The sequence below is a fragment of the Telopea speciosissima genome, chromosome 9 (genome assembly GCF_018873765.1).
Source record: "Telopea speciosissima isolate NSW1024214 ecotype Mountain lineage chromosome 9, Tspe_v1, whole genome shotgun sequence".
In the NCBI taxonomy this organism is placed as follows: Eukaryota; Viridiplantae; Streptophyta; class Magnoliopsida; order Proteales; family Proteaceae; genus Telopea; species Telopea speciosissima.
Window position 1 is genome coordinate 26,201,705 of NC_057924.1, and position 21,275 is coordinate 26,222,979.

A 21,275-nucleotide genomic window follows, 5' to 3' on the forward strand; every position below is an offset into this window, starting at 1 on the left:
GCAGGATCAGGAGCTCCAAATGGTTAAAAGGACTTGATAAAAACCTTGCCACTTATCCTACTCTAAAAAACTCAACTGAAAACCGTATACTATGCCTGTCTTGAACATTACAAAATACTGCAACTCAGCAGCATAAGGAACTGCATATCCTGGTGCTAACTAAGAACGGTCCTTAGGAAAGAAAAGCAAAGAGGCAAGTACAAGAGATGCATAATTGAAAAAGAAAGGAACAGGAACTACAAATTCAAGCCTCACTACAGCATAGAACACCTACTTGCAAAACTCTGCATTAATATACATGAAATGAAAATCATATTGCTGCATTTTATTCAAAATATTGAAAGCCAAATTGCCAATCTTTCGACTAGGATTTGAATATCCAGATTTAAACAATATTGAGCATATCCACTATAATGTCATTCATGAGACAACTCTACCCCAACCTGGGTATCTACTAAGCAGTAGCCTAAGCAACCAGTTGCAAGTAAACAAAATGAGGAGACGACAACTCAGCATAACATCACACTAGTTTATCTGCGGCCATGAGATCGCTGCATGTCATAAGCACCCCAAGCACCTGGTCCTTGTCCATATTGAGATTGAGGCCCGGGTCCATATCGATGTCCACCTTCAGCACCAGCCTGTACCTGAAACATGCATGTGAAACCAAATGTTATAATCAAAACCACCTAAAGCAAACATACTGGAAGTAATTGCAAATAGGGAGGAAAAAAACCAAACATACAGGGCTCATGCCATAGCCAGCAGGATAGGGATTTCCTCCATATGAAGTGTCAGAATTGCTGTAATTTCCACCATAACCTGGACCTGCAAAACCAACAGCCAACCTCAGATCCACACTCTGCCCAGGTGGGGAGCGGGGGGGGGGGGGGGGGGTTTCCAACTTTTCTTTTTAAAGTGAAGGAGAATTCTACTAATTATGACATCAAAGTACTTGATCCTGTGTCAGAAAATTTAAAAAACAAACAGCATTAAACTACTTAAATTCAATTGAACTAAACTCTAAAAAGCCCAATGACAACATGTTCCAAAATCCAACAAATTGTACACTGAACACACGGGAAACATTATCAATTTCTCCTATCAATTTGAAACATTATCAAATGCTTAGCTTGGGCCTTGTTCCTGGTATGACTTCAAAGAGCTGATTGGAGAACAAAGATCCATGTGATCGACCCCATTTAGTTGGACCGTGATGTTGTGATGCTGTTGTTGTATTACACTCCTTTTTTGAGGCCTAGAGCAGAATGTTGGGCAGTTAAGAAGTGGTACATAGCTAAAAAGGGTCGAAGCCCTAGAGTTTGTGATGCAGGGCCATCGGCAGCCCCTACCAGGTCCAGGCCTCCTTGGCCCCCTGACTGACTAAGCCTGCAGCCCAGGAGAACCAGACCAAGCCCAAAACTTGCATGGTTTGGCCAGGCCTAGCCTGCGTGGGATATTTTTGTAAGGGCCAATGTGGGCCCAACTTTATTTAGTCTTTGTGTTTTCATTTCCTTGTGTCTTTTCATATTCCTAGGTAGATTTAATATTTTTCTTGTTTATGGTTCCTAGGTCTTGGGACAAGATTCTAAATATTATTGGGGATAGTTTCTATGTATGGGGGATACTGGATAGTTCTTAGGTGTTGAAATTCCATCTAGCTTGGGAATTCCAACAGTCCATTTATTATTGGGGGCATGTAACCAAGAGTTCAGTTGAACCTTCTCCTCCCCTATAAATGTAAATCGTGGAGGCTGCCTAGCCACACCAGAATTTTAACAAAAAAATTTCTTTCCTTGAAAGACTATATCCTGTGGATCTCAGGTGGGCTCTAGACTCAGCAAATTACATCCAAGGTGGATCTCCTTGGTGGTGGCATTGGTGGATCTCCAAGAGTCAGGGCACTAGTGGATCTCTAGTTGCCACATACCTATCCTCATCATCATCATCATCATCATCTTTTCATACCCTTTTTTTTAAAGTTAATCTCTTCAGCCCATCAGCATCAACATCAATCAAAATTCCAAGTAAGTCAACCTACGAATTATCCATCTCACTTCTCAACTTCTCTAGTTCTCTTTCATCCTCTCTCTCTTTGGCGGCCTATATTTCCATAAACTCCCCTCAGTCGTGTTCCTTTTCTGTACTTTACATTGAACCAGATTCGATCTTGCAGCAGCCTTATAGGTACTACACCAGTTTGTGTCGATGTTGTTTGCCCATAGTTGTCAAGGCAGCAAAGCGATCCAAGGCATTGGAGGGGTGTCTAAATCCTTAGGCGAGTAGGTGACAAGGTGCCCGCCTAGGCGTCGCCTAGGCGACCAAGGCACCCCCAAGTGTTATTTTTTATTTCCCCCTTTTCTAACATATTTAGTATGCTACAATATATACCTTATATCATCAAAAATCAACATTAAGCCTTCTCAAGTCATCAAAAATCAACATTAAGCAACATTAAGTCACATCAAGTCATCAAAAATCAATATTAAGCCACATCAAGTCATCAAAAATCAACATAGAACTAGAAGACAATAGAACTGAAGAAGCAAGCTATTGAAAGTTTGAAACAATCAAACATACATTTGTTTTACACTAGTCTCACATTTGGTTTATATTGTTCTAAGAAAATATGATCTTATCTATAATTAGTTCTCAATTTAGAGAAATGTTCTTGTTCTTTAAGAAGTTTGACTAGTCAAATGATTTTATTTTTACATGAGACTTTTAGTATTAAGTAGAGCACAAAACCAGCTTTCCAACAAATCCCAAATTGCTTAAATCTGATTTATATTGAAGAATTTATATTCCGATCAAACCTTATTTGGTATGTGTGAATGCTGTCAAAATCGCTCTGAATGAAAATAATTTTTTGGATATCAAAATAAATGAATATTTTACTGCACTTTTGTATTTTAGCAATGTTTTACTATGTTAAGATTTATAGAATTTTTAGATTTGAGAACCTCAGAATTAGAAAGTTGAAAATTTTACCTACCGTCGAAAATCCAATTTTTGTTCTTGAGCTGGGGGTTTGATTTTTTATCTTTTTGGAATTTGATTTTTTAACTACTTTTATTAGATTCAAATAGGAGGTATTTGCTTATTTACAAATAACATCTTAAGTAATACTTAAATGATATTTGGCATAAATAAGGGTCAATACCAGGTTCGATACCAATAAAAACCAGTGCAACGCGCCTTGCAATAAGGCGGAGGTCGCCTGGACGCCTAGGCGACGCCTTGAAAACTATGTGTTTGCCACTTTCCTTTACTTCTATTCTTTAATTTTTTTTGTCTCTAGTTGGATCCATGTAGCCGACCCCATTAAGTTGGGATAAGGCTGAGTTGTTGTGGTTGTATTGATCTTTGTACTTCCTATGGAACTTTAATTAGGTAGAATCCATCCCTACACCGTATTTACTATTTACTATCTCCAAGACTTCACAAGGCTTTCGAGAATCATCAAAAAGAGCACCATGTTTTATTTTTTATTTTTTCTATTTTTAATGTCATTTAGTATGCTATAATATATGTCCTATAACATCAAAAATCAACATGAAAGTGTAATACTAATATACTATGGTTTAATTCATGAAAGTGTAATATCCATTAGTGTATATGAAAGTATGAAAATATAGATTAGCCTATCAAATAATTGAAAGCAAAATCAAACTATCAAAGTACTGGTTTTTAACAGATTAACATTAAGTTGAAGGGCAAAAAAAAAAACTGAAATTATGGACTAATGGAGTTGAATATGTGCTGCTGTTGTGTGTGGCTGTGTGCAGGGCAAGAAGAAGAAAAAAATAAAACACTTTCTCTGTCTATGTGGAAGCCTGCAACTGCAAGGCAAGAAGCAGAAACAAAAAACCGAGAGGTTGTGTGCAAGCCTGCAAGGCTGCAAGTGCAAGGCAACAAGAAGAAAAAAGGAAAAAAAAAAAAAACTGAGAGGTCTGCAACTGTAAGCAAGCCTGCAACAGCAAGGCAAGAAGAAGAAAAAAGAAAAAAAAAATAGAGTACTATGGCTGTAACTGGAATAAATCCCTCCCCCCCTTCTCTCTCGACTATCTCCCTATCTCTGTGACTGTACAAACAGTTGCGAAGAAGAAACAAAAAGAGAAAGAAAAAAAAAAACCGAGAGGCCCCCCTCTGTCTCTCGACTATCTCCCTGTCTCTGTGACTGTACAAACAGTTGTGAAGAAGAAAAGAGAAAAAAAAAAAAAACCGAGAGGACTACCAACTGAAATAAATCCCCCCCCCCCCCTTCTGTCTCTCAACTCTTTCCCTGTCTCTGTGTGTGTAACTGCGTATGTGTGGCTGTGCAAGGCAAGAAGAAAAAATTAAAAAAAAAACGATACTACTAGTACTGGCTGTAATCACTAATCATTACCGGAGGCTGGGAGGAGAAGAACTGAAGAAGAAGAAGTTAAGAAGAAGAAGAGGACTGCCTGGGAGGAGAAGAACTGAAGAACTGAACTGAAAGATCGAGTTGCCGGAGGACTGGGAGGAGGAAGAAGAACCAAATTAAAAAAAATAATAAAAAATTACTTGCCTGGAGTCCTGGAGGTTGCCGGAGGTGTTCGCAACTTCGAACTTCGAAGGAATGAAGAACTCTCTCTGCCGAGAGTTGCAGGAAGCCAGGAACTAAAGCCAAAGTTGCCGCTTGCCGGAATCTCGATCCTCTATCTCACGAACTGTTCCTCTGTCTCGACTCTCGAACTTTCTTTGGCTTTTGCAATTTCTATTTCCCCCCAATTAGGGTAATATGTTTGATGTTTTTAATTTTTATGTTAATGTGTATTGCAGGTGTATACTTTCAAGTTACACCTCCAATAGACATTAACGAAAAAGCATCTAAGCTATTAAATGGTTTAAAAAAAAAAAATTTTAAGTCTAACTTTTATACATTCAAATGTACAAATATCGACCGATATGCCCATATATTGTGGTATGGCCATATCGGACGATATTTTTACATTAAGCATGGCGTAGCTCGATATGTGACTTTCCCCAGCGCTAGGACACCTTGGCGACGCCATGACAATTATGAAGAGCACAGCCTCACTTCTCATAATTTGCTTAAAATTTCACAACCTGGTTAGAGAGTTGTTTTCAACATAAAGCTTAAGCTATGTTCACCATCCTTGATCATTTATTATCATAATAAAATGTATCTCTTTGATGCAGTATTTGGGCACTAGCAGCAGTTTCTCTAGGAATCCTAATCTCACTGGGAGTCCTATTCCTACTCTATTATGGAGTTCTGTTTTCAGTTTCTTTTCCAATTTTTATTATGTTTCTGCGTCCTAGTTGGTTTAGGCTTTCTAGTCATATTCTGAGTCATATTTGGAGAGTTTATATATACTTTTGTAACCAGCCATTAAGGCATACGGATTTTATTATGAAAAAAGTGTGGCTTTGCCGCTCAATACTCTGTGAGACTCAGATTAATGGTTTTGGGATGCAGTTGCTGCCTGGTGGGATGCTAAGTGGGTCAGTGGGATGCTGATCAAGGCTTGGGTGTGATTCTCAAGTCATATCCTTCTTATATCTTCTTATGCAACAGGTCAGTTCATGTTTATGCTCAAATCTGAAAACCTTCAGTTTCTTGTTAGTATTGATAATTCAAGGGTTTTTTACACGTTACTCCCCGGAGGTATCTACAAAAACACCTGTGATGTTTGGATATTTACGCATGCCACCCCTACTTTCCAAAATAATTGGTAAATATCCCATGCCGTTAACGTGGGACTAAAAAAGTTAGAATATATCATACGTTGACCAAATTTCCTTCCTGTTAAACCTCTTTCTCCATTACTTGGTCTGTGGAGCAAGAACAGACCGAGGAGAAGCCCTCCTCTGCGCAAGAACATCTCCAGAGGAGATACCTGCAACTCATCTTCCCCGGTGATGATGACTAGCAACTGATCCAAAAAATGAGAGAGGGTCGTCGTTAAGGCTGTGTTTGGTTGAGGATAGTAGAGCTGCTACTCCTTTTATATATGCAAAAATGGCAGAGGAGGCGGTTGTTCCCTTGATGGTGATATGATCTAGCCAAATAGGGAGACGAAACAAGAGTCAACCCACAAATTCGAGAACCCATCTCCCTCCAATTCCACCGACCATATTTGATTCCTAGTCGCCATAGCCTTCTGAATGTCACCCATCCCGACTCTGGAGCATGTGAACACGAATCTGTGGATCCGATTGCAGGCGTTTGCCATGGAATTCACAGCATTACCCCATTGACACTTCCCCTCATTCAGGCTGATCAGTACAGTTGGGTTCTAGACTTGTCGATTCTATTTTGCCAAGCTATAAACAGGAAACAAAATATGACAAAAACTAAATCAGAGTTCTAATTCTTCTAACCTTTTAGGTGAGTGTCAACAGGATGAGGTACCCCACTATGTTCATTCCCAAACTCTCCTCCCCTGAAAACATGAATCCCACCTTCAGAGACCGGAGATGCGCTAGAGCTCCAGACAAACACGTGAAGATCTATGCCTCCATCAGTCCCATTGGGCTTCTTCTTAGGTCCAGGTCCTACAACAGTAGAAAACATTCCGTCACTCGGTGCTGGATATGCACCTCCGGCTCCGGTGACGGAATTCCCCTGTGAAAATATCCCATTTGCCCTGTTCGGAATTGTGAACCCACTCATTCCAGTCTCATTATCAGAACCTAGATTGCAAAAACTGGATTGCCTTGGGCTCACATTCCTCCCATTCATCGTTGAATAACGTCGGTGGCATATCGGTGAGATCTGAGAAGGCCCTGATGTGCCCATGGATCACTGTCCCTGTTCTCCTCTTCTCAGATCTCACCGACAGAAACTGCAACTTGTGTTTCTGGATCTTGAGTGCGCAACAAATGGAGATAAAGAAGGGAATATGCCTACCTGTGATCTAGATACATCACCAAAAGAGGCTTATTTTGATGGGAATAAGTCTAGGGTTGGATTATATACATGTTGGGCCTTTGATCTCATGGGTTTTCTATGTAATAGGCTACTTTTATGGACCTTAAATATGAGTAATTAGGTTGCATACGAGATTAATTTTTACATACATAAACTTGAAAATCCAATTACAAGCTGTTGCCTGCAACTTTCTCTTCATTGCTGAAGATGTGTTTTGTATTTGATCAAGGGTGACGGAATCGGTGTTTGATCCGATTGACACCTTGCGGTGGGAAGCCCAGGTGGTTCGTGTAACACCTACATCGGTCATTGTTTATTTTATTATTATATTTGATGTCCATGAATATTTTAATGTTAATATGTATATTATTATAATTACTTCTTGATGGTCGTGCATTGTTGTTTTGATATCATTTTAAATGATGAATGTATTATTTTATCTTAGTGGCATAATGGAAATTCAGATTTGTTATTTGTTAAATATTGTAGTTGTTAATATATTCTAAGTAATGGTACCATGCTAATATATATATAATGGGCATACCGGTATTCTATATCATGATAATGTAAGGATTAATATCTTAATATTATTCACGATAGTTACCAATATTTTAATGATTCGTGACAACTATATTATTAAATGTTGCTTGGTGATTATTGTATTATAATATATCTTTAATGGTGTTTATATGATCCTATTGGGTAATGGTAGAATTGTAATTTGAGCATGACCTATGATATGAGAATATACGATTCATATTATATCTTTAATGATTTTCTAGGTTGGCTTTTGGGTTCAAGGAAAACATCATTCAGGCTTCAGGTTTTGAGGCAGTGAAATCGACGATAATAGGGGGGACCGGAGAGCTTCTCACTCTCACGTTCTCACCTCAAGTAGGTAAAGCAGTGAATCCTTGGTGGTCCATGGAGAGAATACATTCTCCAACGGTCGGATTTCTCCATCTTTGAGGCATTGTGTTTCGACCCTGTGGAGAGGCTCAGTAGAGTGCTGCTCCTCGGTCCCACAACAGCCTATCAGTAGGGCACAAGTTATCGACTCGAACAGCGGCTGGTTTATCAGAAGAGGTTTCAGGTTTGATCTGCTAACGGAAAAACCCTCTTCCTGGCTCCCTCCATTTCTCTCCAACACTCAACCTTCACCTTCTCTACCGCTTCCAAAAGAATCTTAGGTGTAATAAAAAATAAAAATAAATAAATAAAAAAGAAAAATAGTGCGTACAATGGTTGGATTTCTGCCCAGAAACCTTCACCTTCTTTACCCACACTGTATCGAATATCTTCAACCATACTAAAAATCTCTCAACCCTCTTCCCACAATTTACCTACACTCACCAACAAACCCTCTACCCAGGACTTACCTACACCCACCAACATTGACTTTATCAGCAGCAAACCCTGGTTTACCTTTACCCACCAACAAACCCCCAACCCTCTTCTCACAATTCACTTACACCCACTGTAGACACTGAATTTTGTCAACCCCCCCCCCCCCCCGGACGATGACGACAATAGGACACAGAAAGATATCGGTATCTCTCTCAAGGACTCTTATCCCTGCACTCGACCTATTATGAAGAGTCAAAAGGGACCTAAAACCCGTATAAATAGAGGTGCCCTACCTCATTTGAAACATCCATCTTTTCTCGGGAGGTGTGCTCCTAGACCCCTGTTTCACCAGTTTCAGTGTCCAAAGCCCTGTTTCACTTGTCCCAAGGTTTCCCCCATCTCCAGTTTCGGAACCCGCAACCCCATTACCCTATCCGCGGCCTAGATCGCCCGGGTCCGACTACCTGACCCATTCCTACAGTCCCAAACCCATATCTTTCTTCCTTAAGTCCCATGAGTCCCATGTGACGTCCTTATTCTGTCCGAAGATCGAACATTTGGCTTATAGATCTCCCGTGATGTCATAATTCTATCTAAGAATTGAGCATTTGGCTCTCAAAACTCACAGAACGCCGTTACTCTACCCGAAGTCCGAGTATCAGAAGCCTCCTTTACAGCCATTACTCCACCCAAAGTTTGGGTAGCCAGAAGCCCCTTCACCATCGTTCATAATTCAAGAACTCGCCTAGATCTCGATAATATCACAAATTTTTTTCAAAAACCAAGACGAGACTAAAGGCAAAATAGATAAATACAGTGTCTCGGCTGAGATATCGAGATCTTGGTGGTCTCAGTCATCTCAATGGGAAACCTTGGTATATAGACACTTATTTATGCAAACTTTGGTATGCAGACACTTACTTATGCCAAAAAGCAGGACAAACACTTATGCCAGAAACTAGGACAGGCACTTCTTTATGCCTAATATCGTTTAAGTATGAACTATATTTGTTATTTCATTTACTTAAGTTATTATTCATAAATAAGCAAATACTCCCCTATTTGAATCCAATAAATATAGTTACAAAATTAAATTCCAAGTCAACCTCTCAGTTCAAGAACAAAAACTAGATTTTCAACGGTAGATACAATTTTCAACTTTTAAATGTTGGGGTTTTTCTTAAATCTATAAATTCCATAAATCTTAATATGTTAAAACATTGTTAAAAACCGAAAGTGCGATAAAATATTCATTTGTTTTGATGTCTAAAAAAATATTTTCATTCAAAACGATTTTGACAGCATTTGCTCACACCAAATTAGGTTTGACCGAAACTTAACTCCTTCAATATATGTCAAATTTAAGCAATCTTGGATTTGTTTGAAAGCTTAGATTAAAGCTTTCTAATTTAAACTGAAGGAGTTATGTTTCGATCAAACCTTATTTTGTATGCGAGAATGCTATCAAAATCGTTCTGAATGAAAATATTTTTTAGAAATCAAAACAAATGAATATTTTACCGCACTTTTGGTTTTTAGCAATGATTTCGCATGTTAAGATTTATGGAATTTTGTGATTTGAGAAATACCTTAGCATTTAAAAGTTGAAAATTGCACCTACCGCTGAAAATCCAGTTGTTGTTCTTAACCTGGGGGGTTGACTTTTTATCCTTTTAGAATTTTATTTTTTAACTATTTTTATTGGATTCAAATAGGGGGTATTTGCTTATTTACGAATAATATCTTAAGTAAATGAAATTTACTTAAATGATATTAGGCATAAATAAGTGTCTGTCCTAGTTTCCCACTAAGTCAAACTCCTATTTAGACTTTGATTTTTCAAAATCTAATAGTATCACCCAAAATAGGCTGTATACCAACTTTCATAACCAAACTAGGTCAAAAACCCACCGAAACCATCAACCGAGTTCCAAAAAAAAATGCACCAACTCGGTATTTTGGCTAGGTGAAACCAATACCGAAATCGAGTTCTCGAACCATCCCACCGTTACTCTACCCAAAGTCTCAGTAGTGAAATCCATTCTACATAGCATTTATTACTCTGTCAGACAAGAGAGAGGTAAGTCGATCGTTCGTCTCCACCTAAACTGGGGGACATCCCGTATCTTGCATTCTCGTATTTTCATTACTTTATTGATTGTGTGTACAAGTATACATTTTTACTTTTTCCCTTCAGTTCGGCACAATGTAGACTATTAAACTATTTTGTTTAGTGTGCATAATACTTTTTTTAACTCATAAAAATACTATATTTGCTTTTCCTTTCCTCATGTTTGATGCATCATAATTCATAACTTAGCCTTACATGTTGGTATAGGACAAGTTACTAGGGGAGAATGTTCGAAATCTAGCATCTAGTAGAAAGATCGGTTTAACCAGGAGAGATGGGGTACTAATACCTTCCCAGTCTCGTAACCTAACCACTTGACCCAGACTTTCTAACCAGACCATATGGAATCATGTAGCCCTTTCCGGTCCCGAGGGATTGGGCTACCATTTGTTGGGTCCTAGGCCCAAACCCTAGGTGGTGACTCTTATTTCTTTTATATATGTGAAGTATGACCCCATCCCCCTTATTCTCCATAATGAACGAATGAACCCCCCACCAAATAAGTAAAAAAGGGTCGCAAGAAAGACCACCCCCTATTGGGACGGAAGAATCTTTCTTTTTCCTCCGGAGGTAGGCCACGGTACCCACACCCACCAACAAACCTCTGCCCACAATTTACCTACACCCAATCCCTTCATTGACTGTTCTATACCCACTCCTGACTATTGCGCAGCATTAGGGCACTAGGGCCAAGGAACAGAACCAGTCCCTGCTGTTCCCCCTCTTCCCAGAACCAGTCCCTGCCATTCCTACCCTTGTCATTCAACTTGGTGTACCGTCTTTTAGCATTCTTCGCCTGTGGTTGGGGATCGAGGTTATCTATTCTTGTTGAAACACCTGCAGTAACAGGCGCTGAAGGTTTTGTAAGGGACTTTTCTGCTACCCTATTAGTTTGCAGATTTCATTCAGTGTCTTACTGATTTACTTTGTTGCTTGTTATTACTGCCATATAGCCTTTTAGCATTTTTCTTATTTGTATTATGCCTGCCCATGTAAGTTGCACAAGAGTTTATATTGATTTGTTTATTTGGAATTGATTGTCTATTTAGATTTCACAAGTGTTTCTTTATGTATAGCACAGTTTCTTTACTTCTTGAGCTGTCTATCTTGTTGGATGCTATATGTTTAGCTGCTGAGCTGTCTATCCTGTTGGCTGCTATTTCCTTACTTCTTGAGCTGTTTATCTTGTTGACGCCTTTAATTTTGGTTTGATTTCTGTGATCTGCTCCTTGCACCTTGGTCCCTCCTATTAATATATATTGATTTGATTATTAATTTCGTAGTATAATTCTATTGCCGTAAAATTTATTCCTATACTCATCACTGTTATTAGTAAACTTTATTGTTGCTAATACTATTTTGTCGATCATGTTTGCATGCTTTATACTATTCACCTTTTTCTGGCTGTTCTTTTAATGCATTAAGGATCCTTCTGTATATTTGTTATCTACTAGATACCTATTTCCTATACTTATGCATCAAGTCAGCAGCCGGCACTTTATTTATCCAGTCAAACACCTGTTTGCATGTATCCTCTTGTTTTGTGATTCTCTTGTTCTTTTCCCATTATCATGTCTTCTCATCCTTACCTGGCTAGAGCGTCCCCGTATGAGACGTGCCGCATCGACGCCCGGATGGGGTGATAAGTAGGCAAGGGCAAGTGAGAGGAAGTTTGCCAGCCCAGAAATGTAGGATTAATTGGCTATCTGGAGCATTGGATCCGTAACAGATAAGAGCATGGAGTTGATAATTGTTATGAGGAGACAAAGGATTAATATAGCTTGTATCCAAGAGACTAGATGGAAGAGTAACAAAGCTAAAGTGTTGGGCAACTTCAAACTTCGGTATTCAGGAGACCAAAGTAATAGAAACGGAGTGGGGATAATAGTGGATAAAGACAAGAAAGATGTAGCGGAGGTCAAAAGATTGGGTGATAGGATTATATTCATCAAGCTAGTGTTGGAGAAAGATATTGTCAATATCATTTGTGCCTATGCACCCTAGATAGGATTGGATGAAATTAGTAAGCACCAATTTTGGGACCACTTGGATGAGATAGTGCAGGGTTTTGGCCGAGATGAAACAATTATTATTGGAGGTGACCTGAATGGCCATGTTGGAAGCGATTGTAGAGGCTATGAAGGTGCTCATGGAGGCTTCAAAGTTGGGGAGAAGAATTAGGAGGGGACCTGAATCCTAGACTTTGCGGTAGCTTATGATCTATCTATTGTGAACACTTTCTTTGAAAAAAGAGAGGAACACTTAGTTACCTACAAAAGTGGGATTCATACCACTAAAATAGATTTCTTCCTAACTAAAAGGGCAGACAAAATGTTGTGTAAGGATTTTAAGGTTATTCCGGGGGAGAGTCTAGCCACCCAGCCCAGACTGGCATAGTCTGAAATCTCGCGAGATCTCGCCGAGATTCTCGATTTTCCAATTTCCCGAGTCGAGATGGCCTACAAAACTTAAAATGTCAATATCTCTCCGAGATCTCGGTTTGACATAGGAAAATGCCCATCTAGGTCCTTTATATGAATGCCAGATCTCGAGATCTTGCTAGAATTCTTGGTATACAAACACCTATCTATGCCAGGAACCAAGACAGAGCAAATTCTTGGTATACAGACACCTATCTATGCCAGGAAGCAAGACAGAGAAGACAGACACCTATTTATGCCTACTATCATATTTCATTTACTTAAGATATTATTCATAAATAAGCAAATACCCCTCCATTTGAATCCAATAAAAAAAATTAAAAAATCAAATTCCAAAAAGAAAAAAAGTCAACCCCCCAGTTCAAGAACAAAAACTGGATTTTCGGCGATAGGTGTAATTTTCAACTTTCTAATGCTAGAGTTTTTCTCAAATCTAAAAATTCCATAAATCTTATTATGGTAAAACATTGCTAAAAAACAAAAATGCAGTAAAATATTCATTTGTTTTGATGTCCAAAAAATTATTTTCATTCAGAGCGATTTTGACAGCATTCACGCACACCGAATTAAGTTTGACCGGTACATAACTCTTTCAATATAAATCAGATTTTAGCAATCTTGGACTTGTTGGAAAGCTATGTTTTGAAAGCTTTCCAACAAGTCCAAGATTGCTTAAATCTGATTTATATTGAAGGACTTATTTACCGGTCAAACTTAATTCGGTAGGCTAATGTCACAAAATCGCTCCAATGAAAATATATTTTTGGACATCAAAACAAATGAATATTTTACCGCACTTTTGGTTTTTAGCAATGTTTTACCATATTAAGATTTATGGAATTTTTAGATTTGAGAAAAACCCCAGCATTAGAAAGTTGAAAATTGCACCTACAGCCGAAAATCCAATTTTTGTTCTTGAACTGGGGGGTTGACTTTTTTTCCTTTTGGAATTTGATTTTTTAACTATTTTTATTGGATTCAAATAGGGGGGTATTTGCTTATTTATGAATAATATCTTAAGTTAATTAAATGATATTAGGCATAAATAAGACTCTTTGTCAAGAAGTGTCTGTCCTGCTTTCTCACTAACTGAAACTCCTATTTGGACTTTGTTTTTGCAAAATCCAATAATGTCATTGTGTTTAAATGGCCTAAAATAGGCTGTATACCAATTTTCAGACCCAAAAGAGGTCTAAAACCCACCGAGATGGGCTTCCGAGTCAGAAAAAAAAATGCACAAACTCGCCGTAGCGAGATCTCGGCCCAACTCGGTTTTTTGCTGGGCCGAGATGGCTCCAAGACCCGAGTTTTTGAACCTTGCAGACTGGTGGTCTTGGATATGTGCCTCAGTGCACAGAAGCGTATAAGGAGAGAACCTATGGACCCAAGATAAAATGGTGGAAACTAAAAGGGGAGTCCCTAGACACATTTACTGAGAATGTGGTCAAACAAGGAAAGTGGGACTTTGAGGGAGACACCAATGTGATGTGGAACGAGATGATGACTTGTATTAAGAGGGTTGCCAAAGAAGTGCTAGGGGAAGCAAAGGGTAGGCGTCAGACCCCTAGGGAGACTTGATGGTGGGATGAGGAGGTCCAAGTAACAATCAAGACCAAGAAAGAGAGGTTTAAGACATGGCAACGGATTAATGAAACAGAAGATAGACAGAAGTATAATGAGGCCAGAAACAAGGCTAAGAAGATGGTGGGGATGGGTAGGGCAAGGAAATATGAAGAGCTCTATATTAAGCTAAACACAAAGGAAGGGGGAAAAGTTATTTATAAAATAGCTAAAATGAGAGAAAGGAAGAGTAAATATTTCAACCAGGTGAGATGTATAAAAGGGGACAATTGAAGAGTGTTGGTAAGAGACTGTTAAAGGAAAGTTCTACAGGGCTGTTGTCTGACCTGCTATGATGTATGGGGCGGAATGTTAGGGAGTTAAGACGTGCCATATGGCAAAGCTAGTGTTGCAGAGATGAGGATGTCAAGATGGATGTGCGGCAAAACAAGGACGGATAAGGTAAGGAATGAACATATTAAAGCTGAGGTGGGAGTTACCCCGATCAGCGACAAGCTCTGAGAATGTCGTTTGAGATGGTTTGGCCATGTGCAACGAAGGCCTGGGGTCGCCCCAATAAGGAGAAGTGATCTGATGCCGATTAAAGGAGCTAAAAGAGCTAGGGGCATGCCTAAAATGACCATAGGTGAGGTTTTGAAGAATGACATGCTTAGTCTGGGTCTTGTGCCAAGTATGACCTCAAATAGAGCCTTCTGAAGGGCAAGGTAATGTAGTCCTAGATACGTAGGAGACCTACTAGGAGTCAGACAACCAGGATCTCACAAATATGTTGGCCGATTGGGGTAGATTAGAGGAACTAGGTCAAAACAACGATTAGGTTTAGGGTAATGAGGTGGGGTTTTATTTAATAAAGTCAGGCAGGCTTAGGGGAAGCTGACGGTATAGGTTTGAATGATGTTTAATTGAAATTTTAAATTTCAAAAAATTAAGGTTAGGGTTTCGATTTTGGGAAATACGAAAAGAGTTGGATTTAGGGTTTGGAGTGGGGGTTTGAGCTAGGGCTTCTAGCTGAGTGTTAGAGGCAGTGGGATGAAGGTTCAGCCGTAGTAGGGAGGGGTTCTGATGGTCAGATTGGTCTAGACAGAAATTTATGGCTTTCGGGGTTTTACAGAGACAATGTGGATTAGGGTTTGAGTAGGAGAATGGGGCTGCAAGTTGGATCGAGTATTCTGAGCAATGAGGGGGTGACTCGAGTGTAGTTTGGTTAGGTTTTGATGGCTGAAAGTATAGGATCTGTGATTTAGGGTTTGGGTCTTAATGGGATTCAAATAAAATAAAAGGGGATCGATTGGAGGAGGGACTGGAGGGTTAGAAACAAAAATTGAAGCTTAATCTTACTGCAGATTCCACTGGCAGCAAGCTTGCACAAGGAGAAGGATAGAACCACCTTCAATGGAGATCCTCCCGATCGTCTCGATGCATGGAGTCATAGGAGATCCACCTACCCTTACCACCTTAATAGAACCACAAGGACGCAACACTCTCTGAAGAGAAAACAACAGCAACAATGACAGCATTCATCAAACACGATTTTTGGGAGGCTAATTCTCTTCTGATTTTTTATTAATATATATAATAAGGCCAAAAGGCCAAGCTCGATTCAGCCTTGAAATAGAATTCCTTATCGGAATAAAATTACAAAGTAATCTCCCTTCTAAAATCGTGGAAGGGGGAGGAATTATGGTTTAAAACAACTAATTAAAAAGATTCCTGAGTAGCCAATAGGATTTAAGACCCTATCAGTCAATAGGATCATTTCACTTAAATTCAACCAATTGGATGCAACCAATTTGAACCGGTTCAATTAAAAACATAAAAATAAAACAAAGTATAGAAAATGTAAACAAATACTAAGCAAACTAACTAAGTTTGGAGGCCAAGGACCAACCCAAACTAACTACTCAATGGGCCCCACATGGGAGTGGGGCTGGTTCTTCTTCTTCCTACGAATGTGGCTCTTTGATGCTGCATCAGCTCTCCCTGTCTTGAAAACATTCATCTCCGATGAATGGCTGGAGGTCTTGGAATGGTCATTCAAATTAGGGTCAAGCTTCTTAAGATCATCCTCAGCGGGTGGCTCAAACTTGTAGGCGGGCAGTAGCTCTTTGATGGGCGAGGAAGGCTGGACTTCCAGCTGGGTAGCAACCTCTTGAATCATCACATGAATACCTCTTGTATCATTACCCAAGTCTTCGTAGTAATTAGCCACATCATCATCATTATCATCGGCAGGATAGGCTTCTAAGCCCTCTTCTTCATCATCATCATCGGCTTCTTCCTTTGCAGCCACGTTGATGGTCTTCTTCTTGTGTGGGCAGTCCTTAGCAATATGTCCCTTTTTCCTGACAGTAGAAACAAGTAATGGGTTCATTACGTCCCATAGGTGCTTTGCCTTTATCATCAACATAAGGGGTAGTAGTAGAACGAAAGGTGCTGGGTATAAAGGGACCCTTTCGTGAGGTATTAGCGCCAGTGTAGCTCGGCTTGGAAGTAGAACCTAGCTGTTTACTTGAAGCCAGTAGCTCCTCTGCCTTCAAGGCCTTCTCAAAGCAATCACGGATGTCTGTAACTTTGACCACACCAATTGCTCTGTTTATCTCACTTGTCAAACCAACCTGAATCGTGAAAGCATCTGGATGCCCTCCTCTCTAATGCCAGTGCGAGAAGAAAGTGCATCAAATTTCTTCATGTACTCGGATACAGTCATGGTCCCTTGGCATAGGGAGTTAAATTGATCCTGTAACTGAGACTTGAAGTGCCTTGACAAGTACTTCTTACTCAGGTCGTATTTCATGTCCTCCCAAGTGCGGGATGCAGTCCCGTTAAAATCCATCTCCCTTTCAATGGTCCTCCACCACTCACGTGCTGGTCCAACAAGTTTAGTACGGACTAGCTTCATCTTCTTCTCTTCAGACAGATCATACCAGTCAAATAATCTTCCAGGGCAGCAAGCCAGTCATAAAATACCTGAGGGTCATGATCACCATCAAATTCTTTCAGTTCAAGTTTCACCTTCTGATTGTCACTGTGGCTACGGTTAAGACCTTGGTCTCTAGTGAAGTAGGATCTCATGTACTCCTCAAAAGTAGGTTGGCAACCTCTCTGTCTGTCCCGATCTTCTCTATCTCTGCCTCTATTTCGATCTCTGTATTCCCAAGAAGGTTCACAGGTACCCTCTGGTTCTGTCCCGACGATCTCTATAATGGTCTCTGTGATCTCTGTCATCTCTGAGTCTATCTCTGTGACCCCTATATCCATCTCCGGGATCCCCATCTCTGTCAGGTAGCCTCTGTACCACCGAATTGAGCTGGTATCCATCTTCATGTATGGGTAAGTTGCTATCTCCGCCAGGGGTGACTCTCTATTCTTCCAATTGTTGCAATCTAGCCATGATGGCATCAGCTATAGCCTTATGGGCTTCAGTTGCAGCCCTTTGTTCAACAGTAAGCTTCTGAAACAATTCTAACATTGCAACCATAGGATCGGTTGGTTGATTCAATACTGGATTGCCATGTTGATCCATGGCTCTGATACCACTTATATAGTCCTAGATAGGTAGGAGACCTACTAGGAGCCAGACAACCAGGATCTCACAAATATGTTGGCCGATTGGGGTAGATTTGAGGAACTAGGTCAAAACTAGGATTAGGTTTAGGGTAATGAGGTGGGGGTTTATTTAGTAAAGACAGGCAGGCCTAGAGGAAGCTAACAGTATAGGTTTGAATGTTGTGGGGGTTTATTTAGTAAAGACAGGCAGGCCTAGAGGAAGCTAACAGTATAGGTTTGAATGTGTTTAATTGAAAATTTAAATTCAGAAAATTAGGGTTAGGGTTTCGAGTAAGTGGGATGAAGGTTCGGCTGTAGTAGGGAGGGGTTCTGATGGTTAGATTGGTCTAGACAGAAATTTAGGGCTTTCGGGGTTTTACAGAGACAATATGGATTAGGGTTTGAGTGGGAGAATGGGGCTGCAAGTTGGATCGAGTATTTTGGGCAGTGAAGGGGTGACTCGAGTGTAGTTTGGTTAGGATTTGATGGCTGGAAGGATAGGATCTGTGTTTTAGGGTTTGGGTCTTAATGGGATTCAAATAAAATAAAAAGAGATCGATTGGGGGAGGGATTGGAGGGTTAGAAAAAGTAATTGAAGCTCAATCTTACAGCAGATTCCACATGCAACAAGCTTGAACAAGGAGAAGGATAGAACCACCTTCAATGGAGATCCTCCCGATCGTCACAATGCAAGGATTCGTAGGAGATCCACCTACCCTTTCCACCTTGATAGAACCACAAGAATGCAACACTCTCTGAAGAGTAAACCGCAGCAACAATGGCAGCATTCATCACACATAATTTTTGGGAGGCTAATCCTCTTCTGATTTTTTATTAATATATATAATAGGGCCAAAAGGCCAAGCTCGATTCAGCCTTGGAATAAAATTCGTTGGCTGAATAAAATTACAAAGTAATCTCCCTTCTAAAATCGTGGAAGGGGGAGGAATTATGCTTTAAAACAACTATTAAAAAGATTCCTAAGTAGCCAATAGGATCATTTCACTTAAATTGAACCAATTGGATGCAACCAATTTGAGCCGGTTCAATTAAAAACATAAAACTAAAACTAAGCACAGAAAATGTAAACAAATACTAAGAAAACTAAGTTTGGGGGCCAAAGGCCAACCCAAACTAACTACTCAATGGGCCCCATATGGGAGTGGGGCTGGCTCCTCTTCTTCCTACGGATGTGGCTCTTTAATGCTGCATCAGCTCTCCCCATCTTGAAAACATTCATCTCTGATGAATGGCTGGAGGCCTTGGTGTAGAGAACCTAGGACCTATAACCAGTAACCTTAGAGAGAGAAGAGAAGAGAGAAAAGAGAGAAAAGAGAGAATGAGAGACTAATTGCTTGTATTAATTGATAGGTAAGCCCCTCTATTTATAATAGAGGGGAAAGTTAGAAGAGACTAAAATAGGCGATGTGGGACTAAAACCCACATAGCCGACTTACACTTAATAACATAAAAGCTACCCCAAAAAGACCAGAATACCCCCACGGTATTCTGCAGTACATATTCCAACACTCCCCCTCAAGCTGGATTATACAAATAATTAAAGAAAGAAGATCCAGCTTGGACTATAGAAAAAAGAACTCCATAACAATGCTAACACTCCCCCTCAAGTTGGTGCATACATGGTACTAATGCCCAACTTGAATAAAATGGGAAAAAATAAGTTGTAGCAGAATCCAGCTTCAAGATGAATGCAGCTCCCAAATAAACCTTCAAGAACTTGAAAAAATAGATCTTCAAAACTTGGACAGACATGATCAGCAAATCGGGACTGGAATGGCTTCCAAAAAAGGCAGCTTTCAACGATCTTCAATAGCTATCCAGTAATGAATCTCAGATTGTCATAGTGACACAGAATCTTGAAGTGAAATAACTAGAGCAGCAAGCAGAGAAAACAAACTGAATCAGGCAGCGGAAAAAAACTGTATCAACCCAACTAAAAGTTCTCAAATAGGCAACCACCAAATATCTTCAATACTTCAATCTCCCCCTTACGGCAAACTCAACCCAATAACGAAAGATACCCAATGCAATGGTGGAGAAAACTGATCTTCTATGTTTTGCACCAATATTCCAAGTTCTGCGTTCTGCAATGTCTGCAGGTGTATTGTACATAATCCCCTCCGCACGTGTAGTACACGTGGACAAATAATGGAGATGATGTAAGGTTTAATGGCACAAACATAACTTTCCAGAATTTTCCAAAGGTGCTATGGGTAAGTAAAAAGGAAGGAATGGCAAAATTGTAATTTACCAAGAGTTTCCAAAGGTGTTATGGGTAAATACCAAAGGTATGGGATATGAAGGGAATTAGAATTATTGAAAAAGAACGGTGTTGGAAAAAAAGGATGGCATGGCTGCAAGTTGGTAGAAACCCACATTGAAATACAATCCAAGTCAAAGGGCAAACTGGTAATAAACCAGAATTTTCAAGGGTCAATTGGGTAGTCAAATAGGGTAATGGCAGTTCCGTAAATAATCAAAATTTTGCAAGGGCTTTTTGGTAAACAAAAAGCAATGGGATGCAATGAGTAAAATAATGGCTATGGAGAGTGGCAATTTGGTAAATAACCAGAATTTTCAAGGGGTTATTGGAAAATAATGAAGCAAGGGGACAGATTTGGAAAATAATTTAATTCCCTAGTATAAAGGGTAAACTAGGAAAGGAATGTAAAAAATGTATAAAAGATAATAAGAGATAGATAGAAGGGTATTATAGGAAATCATAAAATAAGGTTTTAAGAAACCAACGTAAGAAGGTTGTCTTCAACCATACGACAGAGAAACCAGGGAAAAAATAGGAGGCGGAAGTGGGTGGTGACCAGAGAAAAATCAGAGAAAAAAAAAATTGGTTTTACACAAAACCATGTGAAGGTGTTGTCTTCAACATTCGACCAACAACATCTCAAGCAACCATGTTTTCAAGCACTGGACGAAACCAGCAAAGGCGGAAAAAAGGATCTGCCCAAATCAATAACCTCGAGACCCCATTGTCACCTTCACGAAACTAGGGGCGATAGTCGTGGATGCAGCGGTAACCCAGCAAAATCTCGCAAGGAAGAGAAGTAATCCAAAGGGAAGAGGAAAACATAATAATAGAGACACCACGTCTGTGGTTGTCTTCAACCTTCAGAACCTGAGACAGTAAAAATGAACAGAGAAGCAGCACCTTGGGGAAGAAAAGGGGCATATTCCCATGCTGAACCAAGCAGCCAGCGGGAAAACCATGACTCAACAGAAATCTTGTCTTCAACCTCTGGACTCCATGAAACACCAGACCACAACAAAT

At 39.8% G+C, this 21,275-nt stretch overlaps 1 protein-coding gene across 1 annotated transcript in view; it reads right to left on the minus strand.

The window, feature by feature from the left end:
* Positions 1-289: 289 nt before the first annotated feature.
* Positions 290-21,275, minus strand: part of LOC122641003 (protein FLX-like 1) — a 31,927-nt gene continuing 10,941 nt past the window's right edge. The window contains exons 3-4 of the mRNA XM_043834315.1: positions 746-828; positions 290-647 (exon numbers count right to left, since the gene is read on the minus strand). Of these exons, the coding sequence (XP_043690250.1) occupies positions 531-647; positions 746-828 (200 nt within the window). The 3' untranslated portion in view covers positions 290-530. The remainder of the gene's footprint in view (positions 648-745; positions 829-21,275) is intronic.